The sequence below is a fragment of the Diabrotica undecimpunctata genome, chromosome 3 (genome assembly GCF_040954645.1).
Source record: "Diabrotica undecimpunctata isolate CICGRU chromosome 3, icDiaUnde3, whole genome shotgun sequence".
NCBI classification, from domain to species: Eukaryota; Metazoa; Arthropoda; class Insecta; order Coleoptera; family Chrysomelidae; genus Diabrotica; species Diabrotica undecimpunctata.
The window spans coordinates 105,241,723-105,261,452 of NC_092805.1; the positions used below are offsets into that span (position 1 = coordinate 105,241,723).

A 19,730-nucleotide genomic window follows, 5' to 3' on the forward strand; every position below is an offset into this window, starting at 1 on the left:
AAAAATCATAATTTGGGGTTAGATACTATAATTGCTATAAAAATGTCTTTCTAATATAATAAAGTGGAAAAACTTACCAATTTATATTGATGAAGTTATTTTGAATGGAAATAATTCCTAGATTTTGTCTATAAATAAACATAACATAATATAGATTATATTTTTAATTAAGGTTATATTTTATTCTCTCCATTTGACATGACAGTTTGACCATAGAATAGCCGAACTGTGATCCATTGTTCTCTGTTTTGATATAGACACCGAACAGGGATGTATTTAACACACTTTAAATAATAAAAAAAAATTGAATTATTAATTTATTAAATTTAATAAGGTATGAGAAAATTAATATTTAAAAAAATAATAAGTAAATTATTTATTTTAAATATTATTTTTGGGGTATTGTGACGATTATGGTTTATAGAAAATAATTTATAAGTTATATACTACATAATATTAGATATTTGGTTGTTTTAAATAAGTTATATACTAGAGAATTTAATAAAAATATATTTATGTGAGGGCATTTTTAATAAATTAGTATATTATAAAATAATAATTGTAAAAAGTTGTATTTTAATATTGTAAATATATATAAGTGAGCCATGTGCTTAGGCAACCAAAAATACTCTCGGAGATTGACAGATATTTATACTCTGAAGTGACGTTTAAGAATATTTACGAATATAAGTGGGTTATAATAATATATTGTTTGAAATGTGTATTTTATTAAATTAGAATGTTAAGTTACTAATTTAATTATATATTCTGATCTGAAAAGCCTAAATGTAAACAAAATTATTAATAGAAAAGAATGGAATTCTCTGGATCTCCGGAGATGGCCATGTTTGCGAAATGGTTTGTTCCAGAAAATTCAGACATGTATTAAATAGAACTGAATAGAACATGATCTCTTACGAGATGGTTCTAGAATGTCCAAAAGATATAAATACCCGTGATTTGGATTCAAGATGGCAGTTTTTGAAAGTTTTTAAGTTTTTAGTCAGAAGTCAGGCCAGTTTATTATGAAAGTTAGTAGAAAGATACAATTAGTTAGTGAATATTGAAGTAAATTGTTCAGAATTTTCAAGAAGTCAGTCAGAAAAGTTTAGTAAGAAATATGAAAGTTAGTTGGAGTCAGTGAATCAGGTACAAATAGTCGAATTGTTTAATATAGTGAGTTAAATGAAGATTAAAAATTATGCATATAATTAATGCACATTTATAATGATACACAAATAATTATTGGAGATTATAAAAGTATATTGGAAGAAATTAAATTATATTATGGTTGGAGATTAGTATAAATCAACTTATAATAATTGGATATTGGTATATTGAAAAGAAGAATAAATATAAATGGTGTTTGCTGGTGGTGTATAGATGCTGGTGAAGAAAACTATATCTTAAATTGGTAGAAGCTGATAATTGAAAAAAGTAATTTCACAAAAACAAGGATAACCGAAGTACGAAGACTTTCAGTGGTGATTAGAATCTATATACTTAGTGGAAAATAGTTCATTTAGGCATTCAGTGAAAGAAAGGTACAAAATTTTGTTAATATAATTTAGTTAGTGTCATAACAATTTCAATTTTGAAGATAGTTTGTTTAAATTTTAGATTGTCTATAGAATTTAATTAGTTTTATAAGAATATCAATTTAAAGATAGTTTATTTTAAATTTACATTGGCTAGGTTAGATATATATATGTGTGTTTCATAATAGTTATAATAAAGATAATTAAAAAAAGTACTTACAAGCTAATTCTTTGAGAACCGCGATAAAAACCCTATATATTATATTATTAAAAATACTCATTGCTCATCATTCAAACAAAAAATACATCATAACAATATATATATATATATATATATATATATAAATATATATATATATATATATATATATATATAAATATATATATATATATATATATACCCGGTATTTAGGCGGCACACGCCCTTCCGGTAGGGATCTATGGAGGAGTATCACCGAGCCGCAAGCCCTTATCTCTTGCCGTACTGCTCCACCATAGGCCGATCAGATACCAGCATATTCTAGACTAAGCCGCAGATTCATTTTAGAATTTTAAACTACTGCGTTAGCCTTTTTGTTTGACATCTCTCGCATTGAAGCGAAGGAGAAGCCAGCCGCCCAGCCCGCTTGGCTATCCGATCGACATTTATTTCATTTATTCTGATATCGTTGTATAATTTGGATGTTACTTTCTTTTGTACAGCCCCATAGCTGTATCCCATATCGGTTTAAGGACTTGCTTATACAATAACAATTTGTTATAAGTAGACAGAGTGGATTATTTTTTCCATCAACCAGTACATCTTTCTGAACTTAATTTCCAATTCCTCTTTTTTTTCTTAATATGTGCTTTCCAACGTAGCTTGGAATCTAATGTCATACCCAAATATTTGGTTTCTATGTATACTAACTGGGATATGTTGTCCTATTTTGTTAGTAAAATTGACATGAACAGATTTTGTTTCATTCAATTTGATACGCCATCGCCTGGTCCAGAGGTTAATTTCTTCAACAGAGTTCTGTAGCATGGTTGCTGCATCCTCGCGGTTTTGTACGACTGCTATAATGCATGTGTCGTCTGCAAATGTCGCAATTGTGTTAGGTTCTAATAATGGAATATCGCTGGTAGGTATTTAGTTCTGTATCCCATTTCCTGATAGTGCATAATATTTTCTTTGATTATTACTGCAACTCCTTTGGCTGAATTATCAGGGTGAGTAGTATGATAAGTTTTATAACCCCTAAATCTAATATATGACTTATTCGTAAAATTTGTTTCAGAAATGAGGCATATGTCTATTTTTTCTACATCAAGTATTGCTTGTAGTTCTTGCTGGTGTTTCAAGATGCCATTTCCATTCCATTCTACTATTCGTAAACTACCCGCCATTACTAAGTCTTTTAGGTATAGCTCCTTTAAAGCTATATTCTATTCTGGTTATACCTACAAAAATAATTTAAAAAGATAAAAAATAAAAGAAAATAAAAAAAAATCAAACAACATAACAAAGGATAATAGTGCAAAAATAATATGATACATCTATAACACAAAATAATTCCATGAAGCTATATTTCCCTGTTTACCCTGATGGAATCAGTCAATCAATCATAGTAATTAGTACAGATAACATTAATCCTAAGTAGATAATTGTGTCTAACATTGTTTATTTGCTAACTAAACACTCTACAAATATCTACCAGTACTATTCAGCCTAATCAATATATTATTACAATTAGTAACAGTGTTCTTAGCTGTATGGATCCACTACTAATGCCAAGAAAATAAAAAAAAATTACTTGGGTGAGTATTATTGTGTTGAGTATTGGGAGAAAATTACTGTTATATTTGTTTATATGTTTACTTAAAATTATATCTACGCCATATATATGTCCCCTTCAGTGTTTCCCTATTATATATAAAGATATTCTATACCTACTTATTCTACTTCCGACATCAGCCCATCATATTTTACTGATGGTAGTGATATTTATTTTAAGCCTAATAAATATGTTTTTGTTCTAGGATCTCCACAAAAGCATCCTTCCAGTAACGGCAATGTCAATTTTAACTGCAGCGTTAATCCTGATTCTCCTAGCTTCCCACTTTCCTCCGGTTTTGGAATCAGAAGCTTGGGCACTTCTCTCATCACTCGTATTAACAGCTGGAGTCACTGCAGCGATGCTATTATTGGCAGGACGTCATGCACCTCTGCCTCTTTTTGCTCTACTGATTGCTATCCACACAATGTTGCCGCTCTCGAGAGCAGTGGCTATGGCATTGGCAACGATTGTTACTGTTGCACATCTTGCTACTTCTATAGCCTACCGAATTAATGATGGAGTAATAACTAATTACATACAGGTAAGCAATATATAGGGTGGAAATCACTTATTAATAAAATAAAATTATTTCTGTCCTTGTTTTAAAACATTATAAAAAACGCTGGAACCCGTCGACTTTTATATTATAAATATGCGCTTTTAAACATAAATTTATATCCGTAAAATAGTTTCGAAACACAATTCAGATAACTGCCTTAATCTGAGCCTCCTATAAATTGCAAGCCATAGCCAGACGTTGATAAAGATGTTAATAGAGACATGGGGAATCTAAAATTTGCATTCCACGACATGTCTCCCCAACTAAGCAGAAATCGTTAGCGAATTGGTTTCTTCTACTCATACAGAGTAGATCCAAATAAAATGAAAAAGACAGTAAAGATTCCATTTCACGTACAAATCGTCTATGTATCTGTTTATAGGTATTTCGCTTTAATAAAGCTCATCAGAACAATTATTCATAGGCGTTCTCAACGTGAAAAATAGATCTTTCCTGTCTTAAGAAGCAACAATAAAATGGCTTCGAAACGGACGCAGTAGCGACATCTGATATTAAATCCGTAAAATAGTTTCGAAACACAATTCAGATAACTGCCCCTTAATCTGAGCCTTCTATAAATTGCAAGGCAAAGCCAGACGTTGATAAAGATGTTAATAGAGACATGGGGAATCTAAAATTTGCATTCCACGACATGTCTCCTAAACTAAGCAGAAATCGTTAGCGAATTGGTTTCTTGTACTCATACAGAGTAGATCCGAATAAAATGAAAAAGACAGTAAAGATTTCATTTCACGTACAAATCGTCTATGTATCTGTTTATACGTATTTCGCTTTAATAAAGCTCATCAGAACAGTTATTCATAGGCGTTCTCAACGTGAAAAATAGATCTTTCCTGTCTTAAGAAGCAACAATAAAATGGCTTCGAAACGGACGCAATAGCGACATCTGATATTAAATCCGTAAAATAGTTTCGAAACACAATTCAGATAACTGCCTTAATCTGAGCCTTCTATAAATTGCAAGGCATAGCCAGACGTTGATAAAGATGTTAATAGAGACATGGGGAATCTAAAATTTGCATTCCACGACATGTCTCCTCAACTAAGCAGAAATCGTTAGCGAATTGGTTTCTTGTACTCATACAGAGTAGATAAATTTATATGTACAGGGTGACTCATGCAAGTCAAGTATAGTCCGAAAGCTTTATTTTTAGTGGAACACCCTGAATATTTTATCTAGAAGTTATTGGAATATGTGTTGTTGACTCCTACGTTTACTTATTTATTGTGTTGGTTGACATACAGATAATTAGATGTTCAGGGTGCCTACTTTCTTTACTATGCGTCACATTGTATGCCACTTTACATTGTCGAAGACTTTCGAGTAGTCGATGAAGCACAAATAAGTTTCCAGAATAAATTCGCTAGGTAGGCTTAGTTGAACCTGATATTCCTGAAGAGTTATGGACGGCTTCATAAGAAACAAAAAAATACAACTACACAAATACTCAATATCAAAGTCACAGGAAGTGGATGATCTGTTTCGATCTTAATTCTTTAATTTCAACTCATAATTTTGGAAAGAAGTAGGAGCTGGTTATCGATTTCACGATTTCAATATAAAATATATGGAATAGCTAATAAAGTATTCGGATGTAGATCTGTTCTGTTTTTTTTTCATTGGCAACCTTGCTCAATAATTGCTTGATTCAAGCAGAAGTAGCAGTCATCAGTTAGGTTTTCAGATTCTTGCCGCCAAACCATAAGAACCACACAATATATAGATCGTTTTTTAGTTTTCAGATATTCTCGTAATATATCTGAACAATATATATTAAATATGTAGCCCAAGTCTTGCTCTAACCTAATACCTAAATAAAGGTATTAGGGAGTTTTTACAGTAAAGGTAAGGTTTCGTGTCTTTCGTATCACCACATATATAACAGATATTTATTGAATTAACAAACTTCGGTGAGATGTTGAATTCCACAACGCGTTCACAACTTACAACAAGGAAAGCATTCTGAAAATAGAAATGTTGCTATAGCATGCCATTTCTTGCTATTTCTATCCTTGCTCTTATTTCGGTTGTTTGATCATTATTGTCTGAAATCTTTAGGGATCTGGATAGGTATTTATATTTATCAACCTTTTCTATCGGTACATTTCCCAAATGTATGTTTGTTGGTATATTTGTTTTCTTTGTTATTATCATGTATTTGGTCTTTTTTATTTCATTTTTAGTCCATATTTTTCACAGAAACTGTTTGTTTTGTTTGTCAGTAATTGGAGTTGTTCAATAGAGCTTGCTATAATTACGGTGTCATTTGCATATCTTATGTTGTTAATAGATCTTCCGTTAATTATTATTCCTTCACTTTGAGTTAGTAATGCTTTTTTAAAAATGGCTTCACTATATACATTAAACCTTGTCTAACTCCTCTCCTGATTTCAATTTCTGGACTGGGTTCGTTATCTATTACGATTTGTGCTCTTTGATTTCAGTAGAGGTTTGTTATTATTCGTATTTTGATTCCCAGAAAATATAATTCTGCAGGGGGACGAATATACGTATCAACAGTGCCTACTAAGCTGACTAGAGCTCAGACTGATTACCACAAAAGCCACAATTTCGATAAAACCTCAGTCCATTATTAGGAGAACATAGCATATATACTTGTACTAGATCAATTATTTTTCATATCTTAAAATGATAAAGCTCAGGTGCCTATTAGTGTAATTGAGGCAAATAAGCAAGCGACTTTTCTAACGCACATAAAATAAAAAATCAATACATCGCTCTCCGAAGTGGAAAACATAGTTCATCTACTGCTAATACTTATGCTCAGGATTTTGAGATGCTAGCAATTTAATTAAACCCAGCCTGTGAGGCATGTTCACCCCTAAGAATTACGTTCGTGTGCAAAAATTCATTAAAGCGAGGTGTATTAACTCGAGTAAAAACAGGAGTCACTCCACCACGCTCCAATGCTCCAGACCATCCCTTTCCCTCCTATAGCACTATGATGCGGGATAGGGGCACAACTATCAGCCAAATGCTCTTCATGTGAGAGTCCTGAGTAATAGAACTCCAACATGGTTTCCTAACCGAGATCAAACTCAGGACAGCGCATTGTCGCTATGATCCTATTATCTTAATGTGGCTTATCCGCGAACTAAAAATTGCTTTCTTGAGCCTCAAGTCTCCGCCCTGAGCTAGGCTCAGTTCGGAGACTTGGTGCTCAAGGGGTTGGGCCCTACGTGCCGGGATTTTGGGGTTTTTGTTCATATTTTTTGTTGGCTTGCGCCGGTTTTTGTAAGTATTTTTTAAATTTTTTTGGTGACAGAGGCTGTGTTTTTATGCGTTTTTTGGTTTTTTTTTGTAGGTTGCCTGAAACAGAAAAATCTTAATTAGTACAATGTTTATATTATAATATTGAAAAGGTATGACAATATAAAGTTTCTCCACTTAAGGCAACTGGGCTCACAATATTTGTTGCGGTTGTCCACGTGTTTTTTCAAGCTACAAACTGTCTTCTTCGTGTGCAGTTATGTTATTTTTGTATGTTTTCTCTCTGGTGAATTGTTTCTCTGTGGTGTTTTGTTATCTTTTCTCTACTATATGTTTGTTGTTATTCGATTATTTGTTGTTTCGGTCTTTTGTGCTTCCATCTGTGGAAAACGTCATAAACCTCATCATCTCTCGCATTATGTGACTTGGATGGTTCTCTATATCTGCAAACTTTGTTTCTCTGAAGAGGAATCTTTCTGCTACGTATCTACGTTTTGCACAGTCTCTTGTTCTTCTGGTTACTCATGTCTCTTTTTAAAAAGTACAGCCTGCGTCTTTTCGGTGTTTAAAGCTATTTTCCATTTTAAACTCCATTCTTCTATGTCGTCTAACGCTGTTTGTAGATTATTTACCGTTATGTCTATGTTTCTATGTTTGGCTTCTATCGCTGTGTCGTTGGCATATAGATTTAGTAATGTACCTACTGTTCTAGGTATATCTGCTGTGTATATTGTGTATAGTAGAGGTGACAGTACCACTCCCTACGGTACTTTAGCCTCCGGGTTTTCGAGTTCGGACAGGACTTGTGCTATTTACACTCTGAAACTACTATTGCTTAGGTACGAAGAGATGAGTCTTGTCATTGCTTGTCATTGCTCCACTTTAACCGTAACCCCTTATTTTATAAATCCTTTATGCCAGACTCTGTCGAAAGCTTTGTTTACGTCTAGGAATGCAACTCCTGTGTAGTGTTTGTCGTTGGATCTAGCTGCTATGTATTCTGTTAATCTGAGTACTTGTAGCTCACTGGAGTGCTCTGACCTGAAGCCGAATTGTGGTTCGGGTATGATATCTAGTCTGTCTGTTTCAGCTTGGAGTCTGCTTCTCTACAATCTTGCTGATTGCACGTAGTAAGCTTATTAGCCTATAATTTTGCGGGAATGTGCTCTTTCCATCTGTTTGGGAATTTCTTAAATCTTAGCATCGCTTTTATGATATTTGTTAAATCACTATGATTTTGTTAATAAACGATGATTCGTTGAGATTTTCAGGTCTTTCTCTTTATCTTTTGACTTCTTCTATGAAGTCGATGTCCTCGTCTGGGTGTCAATTTAATGTATACTCTCTCTCGAGTCAGTTGTGCTTTCGTTTAATGTTTGTAATTCTGTTTGTAGCCCTAGGTTTCTTGCAACTGCAATATCTATGTGTGTAGGAAGTCCGTTTCTTGGGTAGTGTGTCGGGTCTGTGGGGTCCATTGCCATAACGTCGTCGTTGTTTTCTAAATATGTATTTAGTAATCTTCCATTTCTGTTCTTAGCCCTGCCGTTCCAATTTGGGGATCTTGCGTTTAGGTCTCCTATTATAATTAAGGGTTCGTCGTTTGGGAATATGTTTAAGTCATTTTCGATCAGTGGATCTTGAGGTCTTACGTAGAAGGAGGTAATTCTAACTTCTCAAGTCTTTTATTATTTATGGTATATCTTTAAATCTACCCGTGTGGATTTCTACTTTCTTTTCTGTAGTGCTGTTTTTAAGTGCTTGTTTGATAATGTTTTCCAATTCTAGGACTCTTGTCTTCTATTTCTCGTGGGTTGTCTCTCACTGGAACTGTGTTTATTCCAGTGCTTACTAGTCTTTTGAAATTTGTTCACTTTGTTTTCTTTTTACTTTTTTGATTATAGTTTCTTCTTCCCACATTCCTAGTTCTAATAGGATGGGGTTGTGATCCGTTATGCCTTCGTTTAATGTTTGTAAGTCTGTTTGTAGCCCTAGGTTTCTTGCAACTACAATATCTATGTGTGTAGGAAGTTTATTTCCTGGGTAGTGTGTCGGGTCTGCATGGCCCATTGCCATAACGTCGTCGTTCTTTTCTAAATATGTATTTAGTAGTCTTCCATTTCTGTTCGTAGCCCTGTCGTTCTAGTTTGGGGATCTTGCGTTTAGGTCTTCTATTATAATTGGGGGTTCGTCGTTTAGGAACGTGTTTAAGTCATCTTCGATCAGTGGATCTTGAGGTCTTACGTAGACGGAGGCAATTCTGACTTCTCCTTGCCTCATTTGTATTCTTACTGTTGTTGCTTGCATAGTATTCAGTTGTGGTGTTAGAATTCTGATGTGACTTATGCCTTTTTTCACTAATATTGCTGTGCTACCTGATCTTCCTATGTTATCGTTCCTGTCTTAGCCCGGAAACTTGATATTAATGTTGTTCGTGAGCTTTGTTTCCTGTATTGCACTACATCCATTTCGTACATGTTGACCAGTTCGTCCAGTATATTCTGGTTGGTTCTTATGCCTACTGAATTTTAGAAGTATATCCTCAAGTATCCCCTATTTGCTTGCACTAGTTCAGTGCAAGCTTTATATCGGCGATCGCCTCGTGGACTATCCTAGTAACCAGTTCTTTTACTGAGTTTACTAGGCCGTCTTGTTGTTGTTTAGATATGAGAATTGTATTCTCAGTGTTTTTCCCTTTGGCTGTCTAAGCGTATGAAGGCTCGCTGGGTGTATTTTGCCGCCTTCTTGGTGTGGCTTGTGGTCTTTCTTTTTGAAGTTGCTGTTGGTGACCCCAGGTTGGACATCTGGGGCACTGTGTAAAGCCGGGTGCTGTCCCTGGCAGTTTACACATTTTGCCCTTTGTTCTTTAGGCATCTGGCAGTCTCTGCTTTGGTGGCTTTCGCGACACCTTACACATTGAGGTATCTTAAAGCATTCTCTTTGTGCGTGATGGTATCCCTGACAGTTGAAGCACTGTGTGGGCTCTGTTGCCTTTCTAAGGTCCTCGTTAAGGACCTTCATGTGCATCAAGTTTGTGATGCGTTTTGCCTTTTCAACGTCTTCCCTTTCCAGTGTCATGATGAACATAGGAAGGTGTCTTTTGTCACTCTTCCTAGGTATCATATTTTTTATTGAGACACATTCTATATTGTGTTCGCCTCTTACTGATTCGAACATCTCCGTGGTATTTGTGGTAGGAGGTAATCCTCTTATTACTATACGTGGTTTGATGTCTTCCTCTAATGGGAAGGCTATCCACTGAATCGGCGTGGTTTCGTTGAAATTCTCTATTATTTTATTAATTTTCCTGTAATCTTCAGGACTTTTTGCCTAAATAAGTGTCTCTCTTCCGCTTCTTGACAGCTTGTTTGCTGTAATTACGTTTTGTTTCTGGGCAATATTTAGAATTGCGCCAGTTCTGTTCACGCTCGGTAATTTAATTACAGGCGGCTTTGGTGACCACGCTGATTTTGCTTTTGGAGTTTCTCCGTCTGTTTCCATTTGACACGGAGACGAAGGACGCTGAGCGGTTTGCGCACCACTCTCTTGTGCATTTTCGTCTGCTGTTGACTTTGGGGTCGTTAGTGGAGGAAAATCTTCTTTCTTCTTTCCTTTTTTGTCTCTTTTTTTTTGTTGGTTTGTTTTGTCTCTGGCTGTGTGCTTGTTGTCTTTTTGGCCTGGTTTTCCAGGTTATCTTTGAATTTGGAGTCTATATGGCCAATGATTGACTTTTGTGAGGCAACCATTGTTTCTTGCAATTCCTCTATTTTCTTCTTGACGGCCGTAATTTTGGCATCCTTTTGCTTTAATAGGATTTTTAGCAATTCTAGTTCGGACTTTTAATCATCACTACTCCTCTGTATTAATCTCTTTGTGGCAGGACGTTTGTCTATCGGTACGTCGTCATCCGTTGTGTTGTTTTCTGTTCCGCGGTTTTCCTCCGCTCTGTCTTTTGTCCTTTTTTTCTTGTTTTTGGAACATTTGAAGTCCCCAAAAATGACAGTACGTTGGTAAAACCAGTATTCATGACAGTTTTTGACGGAGGGTCAGGTGAAAATCCGCGATATCAAGAAGTTGTATGGTTTGCTATACAACACTGTAAGCGACATCATCTCGATGTATTGCTTTTAGCTACCAATGCTCCTGGTAGAAGTGAGTATAACCAGAACAGAGTGCAGAATGACTCCTCTTGATCGTGAACAGACTGGTTTAATATTGCTCTATGACCATTGTGAATCTAATTTGGATGGACGTGGCGTTATAATAATTAAAGAACATTTAGAAAGATCCAATCTCGAGTTTGCAGGAAATGTGTTAGCTGAAGTATAAAGTTTAATAGAAATTAATGGTTATCATATTACTGCAAAATATGTTGGTCCAAGCAAACAAGATCTTTTTGATTTCTCAGACATAAAATAGTATTCAGAACCTGTTCGTAAAAGCCAGTACTTGCTTTAAATTGTAAAATGTAGAATTATAGAATGCTGTTATCTAAGAGGTGGCCTATTTAGATTACTAGAAAGCAGGTTTCTTCTACCACCAGTAAAAGTTAAACAAAAAAATAATACCTTAGTTTTGGATGATGGAGGGCAAAATATTGCAGTCAATTTGGCTCTACGATTAAATGCTTTACTTAAAGATTTCCTGCAAATTCCCTGCGATTATTTTTATCCGACGGGAAATTTGAAGCTAAGAAGTCGAAAACGCAAAACGTCTGGTGTTAATCATGCTTTTATCAAGTCCAACACGCAGACAGTCTTCTATCAAGACCAAAAAATCCAACACGCAGACAGATTTGAAAGTTAGGTCTATAAGAGTGGCTGCTCGTCGTGCTAATGAACTAATGTGCTTATTTAAATATCGTGAGTACCACGATGTTGAATGACTCGATAAGGACGATGTAGACTTTCCAAGATTGGACGAAAGTGAGTAGAGACACAACACTGACAGCAAACATCTAATATAATCGAAAGCTTATAATCATGCATTCGGCTGTCATGGACTTAAGACTGTTAATGGGAATAAACATATATACCAAAAATTTAAAATAAATTTGTTTTGTTTGTAATATTACTTAAGATTATAATATTATTTATACTTTATTCTGTTTTAAATACCGTGTCAATAAAATTTGTTTAATTGGATATTATATGCGTTTAAGTCTTCTATCCCAAATCTATTTTCTTATTTTTAGAATTATAACTGCTGTTCCTGAATAAAAAAATAGAATACAGTAAAAAAAATGCTGCGTATAACAATGCTTACATTACGTGTAAGGGGGGAGGCGAGTAAGAGCTTTGCATACTTCTGCTAAGAAGGGAAATGGGGGAGGGCAAATAATTGTAATAAATCTACGTAATACTTGAACGGCCCCATGTAACTTTATCTTTTAATCAAGAGTTAATTCAACAATTTTATGATGTTCTCACCTCATCATATATTCTCACCAACCAAAAATATAAATCAGCTATTTTCAAGCCAGAAGCAATAAAATTGTTGGGCTGTATTATTCATAAAACTAATACACCAATATAATAAAAGTTTAACAAATAAATATTTTCAACATTTATGTATTATATTTTTAAAATTTCCATCTCTTTTGAATAAAAACAAATCTTAATCCTTTCTGGTTTATCTTCATTCTCATTTAAACAAAACATGTCTTACTCCTTTCTATTTCTGCGTTACCTTACCAAACAGTATATGCTTAAAACAAAAACGTAAAAACAATAGCATGGGATGTATTGTTCCGCTAACTAACCGAGAAGATAACATCTCTGTTAATCCAACAAATTCTAAATAAGGAAAATCCTAAACAGGGATCCTTTTTGTGTTTTCTTAAAAGACTTCGTAAAATATTATTATTAGATTGAAGATAATTTTAAATCCGGTATCTAAAAGTTAATTACTGATAAGGAAAAGAATGAAAAGAAAAATGGCAATTCTATTTTAAAAAGGTAATTTTTTAAGCCAGTTTTAAAGGCAAACTGTTTAAATATATAAGACTGAATACATTAAATAAATGTAAATTTTTTGAAGATATGCGAAGTTTAGAAGTCCGTGTGATGTTAAACAGTTTTTTTAATTTGCAAAAATAGACAAATACATGATAGTTGCTCGTATATACTGTCGATTACTAAGTTACTAAAAAAAGTAGATTTGTAGAAAAGTAGAGTGTGTTGTGTACTAAAACGACTGAAATTACTTGTTCTTAAAAAGAAAACGTATGTGAAATAATTCCTTCTTACACTCTTATATATGACAGGCACGTCATTTTCGTCTTAAATTCACTTTAAATATTATTGCGAACACGCCGAGTATCAACTGTCCATTGACTACCTGTATCGGATCATATTACTTAATTATTTCGTCTCCCTATTAGTACTTAAAAATTGGTTATTATGGCGAAGGATTGTATTATGTGGTAATTAAAATTATTTTCATTTCGTCTCGAGCTAATCTGTTCATATTAGGATGCAGGGACGCAAATAACAGAAACTTAAATAATAATATGTAATATTTGATGTCCTACATTCAGCTATCCTGTTAAGAATCCGACTCGGACTCTGCGTAATTCTCTATCATTGGCTTCATAAATTTTGCACACGTTGCTGGACTCCAGCAACGTTATTAGGAGGTCCATTACGACGTAATTCTTTTACCTTATACGTTGTTTGTATTAATTTTTACTACCACCTACGGTGCTAAATATTTCCTTATTATCTTGAGTTCTCCACAAAACTGTGTTATATTGAATGCAACTTAATCCCCTTGTTTATACTTTCTTAATTTTTTTTTCCTATGTAGATTCGTCTATTCTCCACATTGTCTGTTTCTCCATAACCTATGTATTTTTCCATTCTCATTTTCTTTTGTCAGTAACATTTTTATTTCGGATCTGTTTTTTTTCATTTCTTTTAAGTCATTATTCTCGTTTCCTTGGTTTGGATTTGCCTTCATCTTTTCGCTATTTTGCTCTATTGATACATCCTGACTATCTTTTTCCTCTGTTTTAGTATTATCTTCCAGCTGTAAGCTGTCATCTGCTGTATATATCTTATCAGCTGTAGTTTCTTTATGAGCAAAATTTACTTCATCAGCTGTTGTTACCTCTTCATAATCTCTTCTTTCTTCTTCATCTTTTACACTTACTGGATTTTCATTTTCTATTTGATCCTTTTTATATTCTATTTCATCGTAATTTTTATTTTGTTTGCTACAGTTCTTGTTATAGACGTTAATTTCCAACATTGTCATTAAACAAAGTTAGATTATTTTTTCCCCGTATAATAAAATTTATAACCGGAAACGTCGTAATTGTAGTCTCTTTTACTTTAAAATTTGATTCAAATTTACTATAATATAATAAAATTCCAGTGATTTATCATATAAATTATTGCAAAAATAAAACAATAAAATTGTTACCTCAAAACAACAAGTTAATCATTAAATAATTTTAAATAGTTCTGTCTTAAAATTCACAGTTTATAAAAGAATTAATTGAAAAAGACAGTCAAGATTTGATTTGACGTACAAAGTGTCTATGTATCTGTTTATACGTATTTCGCCCTAATAGGGCTCATCAGAACAGCTATTCATAGGCGTTCTCAACGTGAACAATAAATCTTTTCTGTCTTTAAAAAGCAACACTAAAATGGCTTCGATATGGACGCAATAGTGACATCTAGTAATAAATCCGTAAAATAGTTTCGAAACACAATTCAGATTTCTGCCTTAATCTGAGCCTTCTAAAAATTTCAAGGCAAAACAGACGTTGATAAAGATGTTAATAGAAACATGGGGAATCTAAAATTTGCATTCCACGACATGTCTCCTCAACTAAGCAAAAATCCTTAGCGAATTGGTTTCTTGTACTCATACAGAGTAGATCCGAATAAAATGAAAAAGACAGTCAAGATTTGATTTCACGTACAAAGTGTCTATGTATCTGTTTATACGTATTCTGATAAGCCCTATTAGGGAAAAAGGGGGTAACTAACTTTGCAAAAAAATAATTACTAAATTCACTAGACAGTTAGGACTGGGAATAGCGAACCGAGTATATCTATAGGTTTAGTGATTTACAGTTTTTCATTGCATTACCCATTACTGCAACTCATTAAAAAGTTCGTTTTTTTTTTGTTTTAATAATTTCCCATTTGTTATAAGTTAATTTTTTTAATTTTCTCTGGGGACTAAATTATTGTTCCACAGTAAAATCTGTGTAACCCGGAACTTATCTAACACTTTGTGTATCACGGTAATTTTGATAACTATCTGTATATTGTTATGTATAAAAATAAGATAGGAGGAAATCCTGTATATGGCAAATTTGATGACGACCGTGTGTTTTTGTTTTAAGTAAGTTTATCTTTATTATTCTTTCGTTAATTATTGTTTTTCCAATTAATTTTACTTAAAACGCAAACCATTTGTATTAACCTTCCTTTAATATAAAAGTACTTATTTTACTAAATATTTAGCACTGTCCCGTAATAGCTTGCAGCTATTTGAAGTTCAGTGTTTATTTAGACGTAAAACTTGGTTATCACGCCGGTATCCCGCAGGATACTGCATATATACACTAATATACCGAGCGTAAACCCTGATAATCTGGAATCGACCATGTGCTAATAATTGGTCACGTTTTCTCAATTTATATGAAATAGAAATTGCCAGATGCTGGACTACCATAATAGTTGTGTGCTCAGAGAATGGTATTTAATTATTAGGAGTGTAATCTTGTGGGGATTCTCTAGCTGAAAACTACACTGATATATTTGATAATACCACTATCTTCCAGAATAAAATTTCTGTCATCCGTTACATAATTATGTACTAGAAAGCATAACTATCTGCAGTCTCTCTTTATAAATCCTTGGATGTTATGACACGTTTTGTCTTTGTTGAAAACTCATTAGGTAGAGTTAAAATTAACGCTATTAGGGACACTCAGAATATCATTTGCTCTGATGTTCCATGGTGCAAGCTAGCTTATTTTGAGTTCACATCTTCTTTGTCGATCCACTTTCCTGATCGTAATGAGTGGATAAAACGAGAACTAGCACTACTGTAATTTACAGGTGAGCCCAAGATCGACAAGCGAGCAGGCGGTAAAATATCTAAAACTTTAATCAAACTTAAATCGAGCCAATGCCTTAGTTGCTATGAATCAGACTTTTAGAGATCAGTCTTATCTCTCATAAGCTTTACTACCATCGTACATCCTACATACTAATATCTTATGATTAGAAGAATGAACACAAAATAGGAAATCTTCATATAAATGTATAAAAAATACATATTCCTAAAAACTGAAAATGTAAGTTGAAGAGTCAAAGATATGTGGAACATACCACAAGTTACAAAATAACGGTTATTCGAGCTTAATTAAATTCTATGCTAGATATGTAGATCACACTATAGCCTTTGGGACAGGTAGACGAGACCTCTTATTAAAATTTCTTAATCATAGTAATACAATACACCAATCCAGTATATTCACTTTCGAAACACAACATAAAAGGGGTAGCTAGAATTTTAAAGGCAGAGTTTTTAAAAATTCGACATATACAGCTACTGTTATCTATCTATATAAAAGGCTAGGATGACACGTCACGCAGTTTGTCCTGGACGATAATTCCTAGTATTACCTAGTAAAGAAATCTGAACTACCAACTGACATTTAAATCATATTCTGGTTTAGAAACGATAGGGTTAATTTATTGCTAATTCATTCTACAAATTGATGATTCAAATATCCTTTCTCTGACATTTTACTACTTCATCAGGAATTAATTTTTTCTCAAAATTGCAAAAATTATAGGTTACTTGTAATTGTAAGGTAAAATTTATTAAGCAAAATAATTTAAAACTTTGTGTTAGAAGTAAAGAGGCTACCGTTTCTGCATCATTTCCCATGTAAAATCCCATCAGAAAATGGTAAGGTTCATTCTGTTCTTTTTTTTGACCGTTTTGTGGTGGGGGTAGAATAGTTCGTTGGATCGTCACGTATGATGCATCCTTGAAAAGGAGAGGGGACAGCAAATATGTTGAAATAAAAAAAACACACATGGCGACATTGCCAAAAGCTCATTACATCATATCTTCGTTGGTATTGGTCCGATTGGAGCGTATGATGCGTTAAATGAAAGGGAGGATATAACAAATATACTAAGATAGAAAAAACAATTAAGGCGACTGTCAAAAGGGCACTACATAGTATATTTAATACTAGTGAACGTATAGTTATATTCTACATATCATAAGACACTATGGATAAAAATACATTAGCTGTATGACAAATTTTAATTTATTGACTTAAAGTAGGCCTTTGGCTGAGAAGAAAATAAACAACTGATTGATTTCCAACATGCAAACTATCAAATAAAAGGGAAGGATATAACAAATATATTAAGATAGAAAAAACAAACAAGGCGACTACCAAAAGAGTACTACACAGTATCTTCATTATTAATAAACGTATAGTTACATACTAGATATCATAGGGCAATATGGATAAAAATATATGTTGATTAGCATAAAAATGTGTGCTAATACTGTAGTTTTTGTAGGAAATACTAAATAGATTGAGACGCATGCAGGATGGATGAACTGCAAGGAAGCGAGTGGTGCGTTGTGTGACAAAGATTCGAATATAAATTAAACGAAAATTTTATTAACCTGCCTTAAAATCAGATATGATGTATATAACTAAATGTTGGAAATTTAAAAAGAAAGATGAACATGCATGTGATGGAAATTAAAATTCTTAGTTATACAAATGAAAAAATAATTAATATGATTCGGACGTGTTTAACGCCGAGACATTAATCACACAATATGAAGAATTGCTAATTTTCAAGTTCCTGGTAGGGGAGAAGTAGGAGATGGAGACCAACGAACATCTGGAGGCAGATGCTTAGGCAGGATATGTCGGTAAAGAGGATTTATATTGGTATGATCCAAGACAGAAACTTGTCAGAAAAAATAAATGTAAAAAAAAACAATATAACTTTCACGAAATCCATATTGTACTTTTTTTCTCGTTTTTAGGATACAATGCTTTTATAATATTGTGTATTTACATTGAGCAATTACATTAACACAATAGTAAATTTTGGCTAATCAAAACGACTTAAGAATTATTATGCATTTATATACCATAAAAAAAAAAGAATTATATTACAAACTTACCTTTTAATCAACTTTAGTTCAACAAGTTTTTGTTAACCTTTCTGGTACTGAGCCCGCACCCCACGTTGTATATTTTCTTTGATATATTTAGTCCTAGTTAGCCGAGCTTCATGGTATCCAATTACATTGTTTTTTGTTATGTTTGAAACAAGATAAAAAAATAAAAAATTGAAAATTTTTTAAACGGACCGAAAATGCGTGTGGAGTACGCTCGCGCCCACCCGAAACTGGTTGTACGTCAAAGTTGACCACTAATTTTGTTTAAAGTTTGATATATTAACCAAAATCCAGATTTTTGCTTTAATCTGTTTAATCTATGCCTTCTAAGACTTGCAAGGCAAAACAGACGATGCTAAAGATGTAAAGAGATAAAATGGGGAATTTCCTTCTGATTCCTTAACTAATTATTTTCGAAAATCCAAAAGCGTTATTAGTGTTTTTTTTTATTCTTCGTGAAATTTTGGATCATTTTCATACTGTTACTGTTCATTATGATATTTAGAAATATGACCTATCATTCCCTTATCATCCTTATTGTGTTAACATTTCTGTTTGTTGTTATGTTTTGTATCTTGGTCACAGCATCACCACAGACAACTGCTTCACCCCTTAGAGTTAGCCGAGGAATTGGTTGAAAGAAAATTGACAATAAGTGGAACTGTACGACGCAATAGGAATTACTTTGCTGTAGATTTTTTGCAATCTAGAAATCGACCTTTATATTACTCAATTTTTAGATTTCAATCAGAAGTCAGTATAGTATCGTATTTACCAAAAGTAAATAAGGACTTTATATTACTATCGTCAGAAAATCATGATATGTATATTTCTAATGAAGAAAAAAGGAATCCAGAAATTATATTACATTATAACGCTACCAAGGATGCGGTAGATACCCTAGACAAGATGGTAGCAGAATATAAATGAAATAGACAGTCTTAAAGGTGTCCAGCAGTGTTGTTCAATATTAATCTAGTTGATATAGCGGCAGTAAATGCTTTTGTGGTTGGTTAATCCATTATTCAGATATTTGACGTCTAAAAGCCATACAAACAAGCTGCATTTTGTTTAGAATGTCAATTTTGACACCAAAAAAATGCAAAAAATTTTAGTACTTTTACTCCCCGGCCTTTCCTTAACCCCCCTTTATAGAAGAAAAACGGAAAAAATCGATTTACCAAGAATATGTATGCCGTAAAAATTCAAAGTATTTCAAATTAAAAATGTAGCTAAGATAATTTTGAACAGAAATATTTACTTATTAGCTTTTTTTATGTAGAATGAACCGTTTTCTCGTAAAGAACGCCTAAAGCAGCCAGCAATTTTAAATATCAGTTCACTGGCATTTTTGTCTCTGATGACTGACG

The 19,730-nt window shown here is 33.3% G+C and overlaps 1 protein-coding gene across 2 annotated transcripts in view; it reads left to right on the forward strand.

The window, feature by feature from the left end:
* Nucleotides 1-19,730, forward strand: part of LOC140437146 (adenylate cyclase type 2-like) — a 559,227-nt gene that overhangs the window by 83,532 nt on the left and 455,965 nt on the right. For both annotated transcript variants that reach the window (XM_072526486.1, XM_072526487.1), the window contains exon 3: nt 3,561-3,899. In XM_072526486.1, coding sequence (XP_072382587.1) covers nt 3,561-3,899 — 339 coding nt within the window. The remainder of the gene's footprint in view (nt 1-3,560; nt 3,900-19,730) is intronic.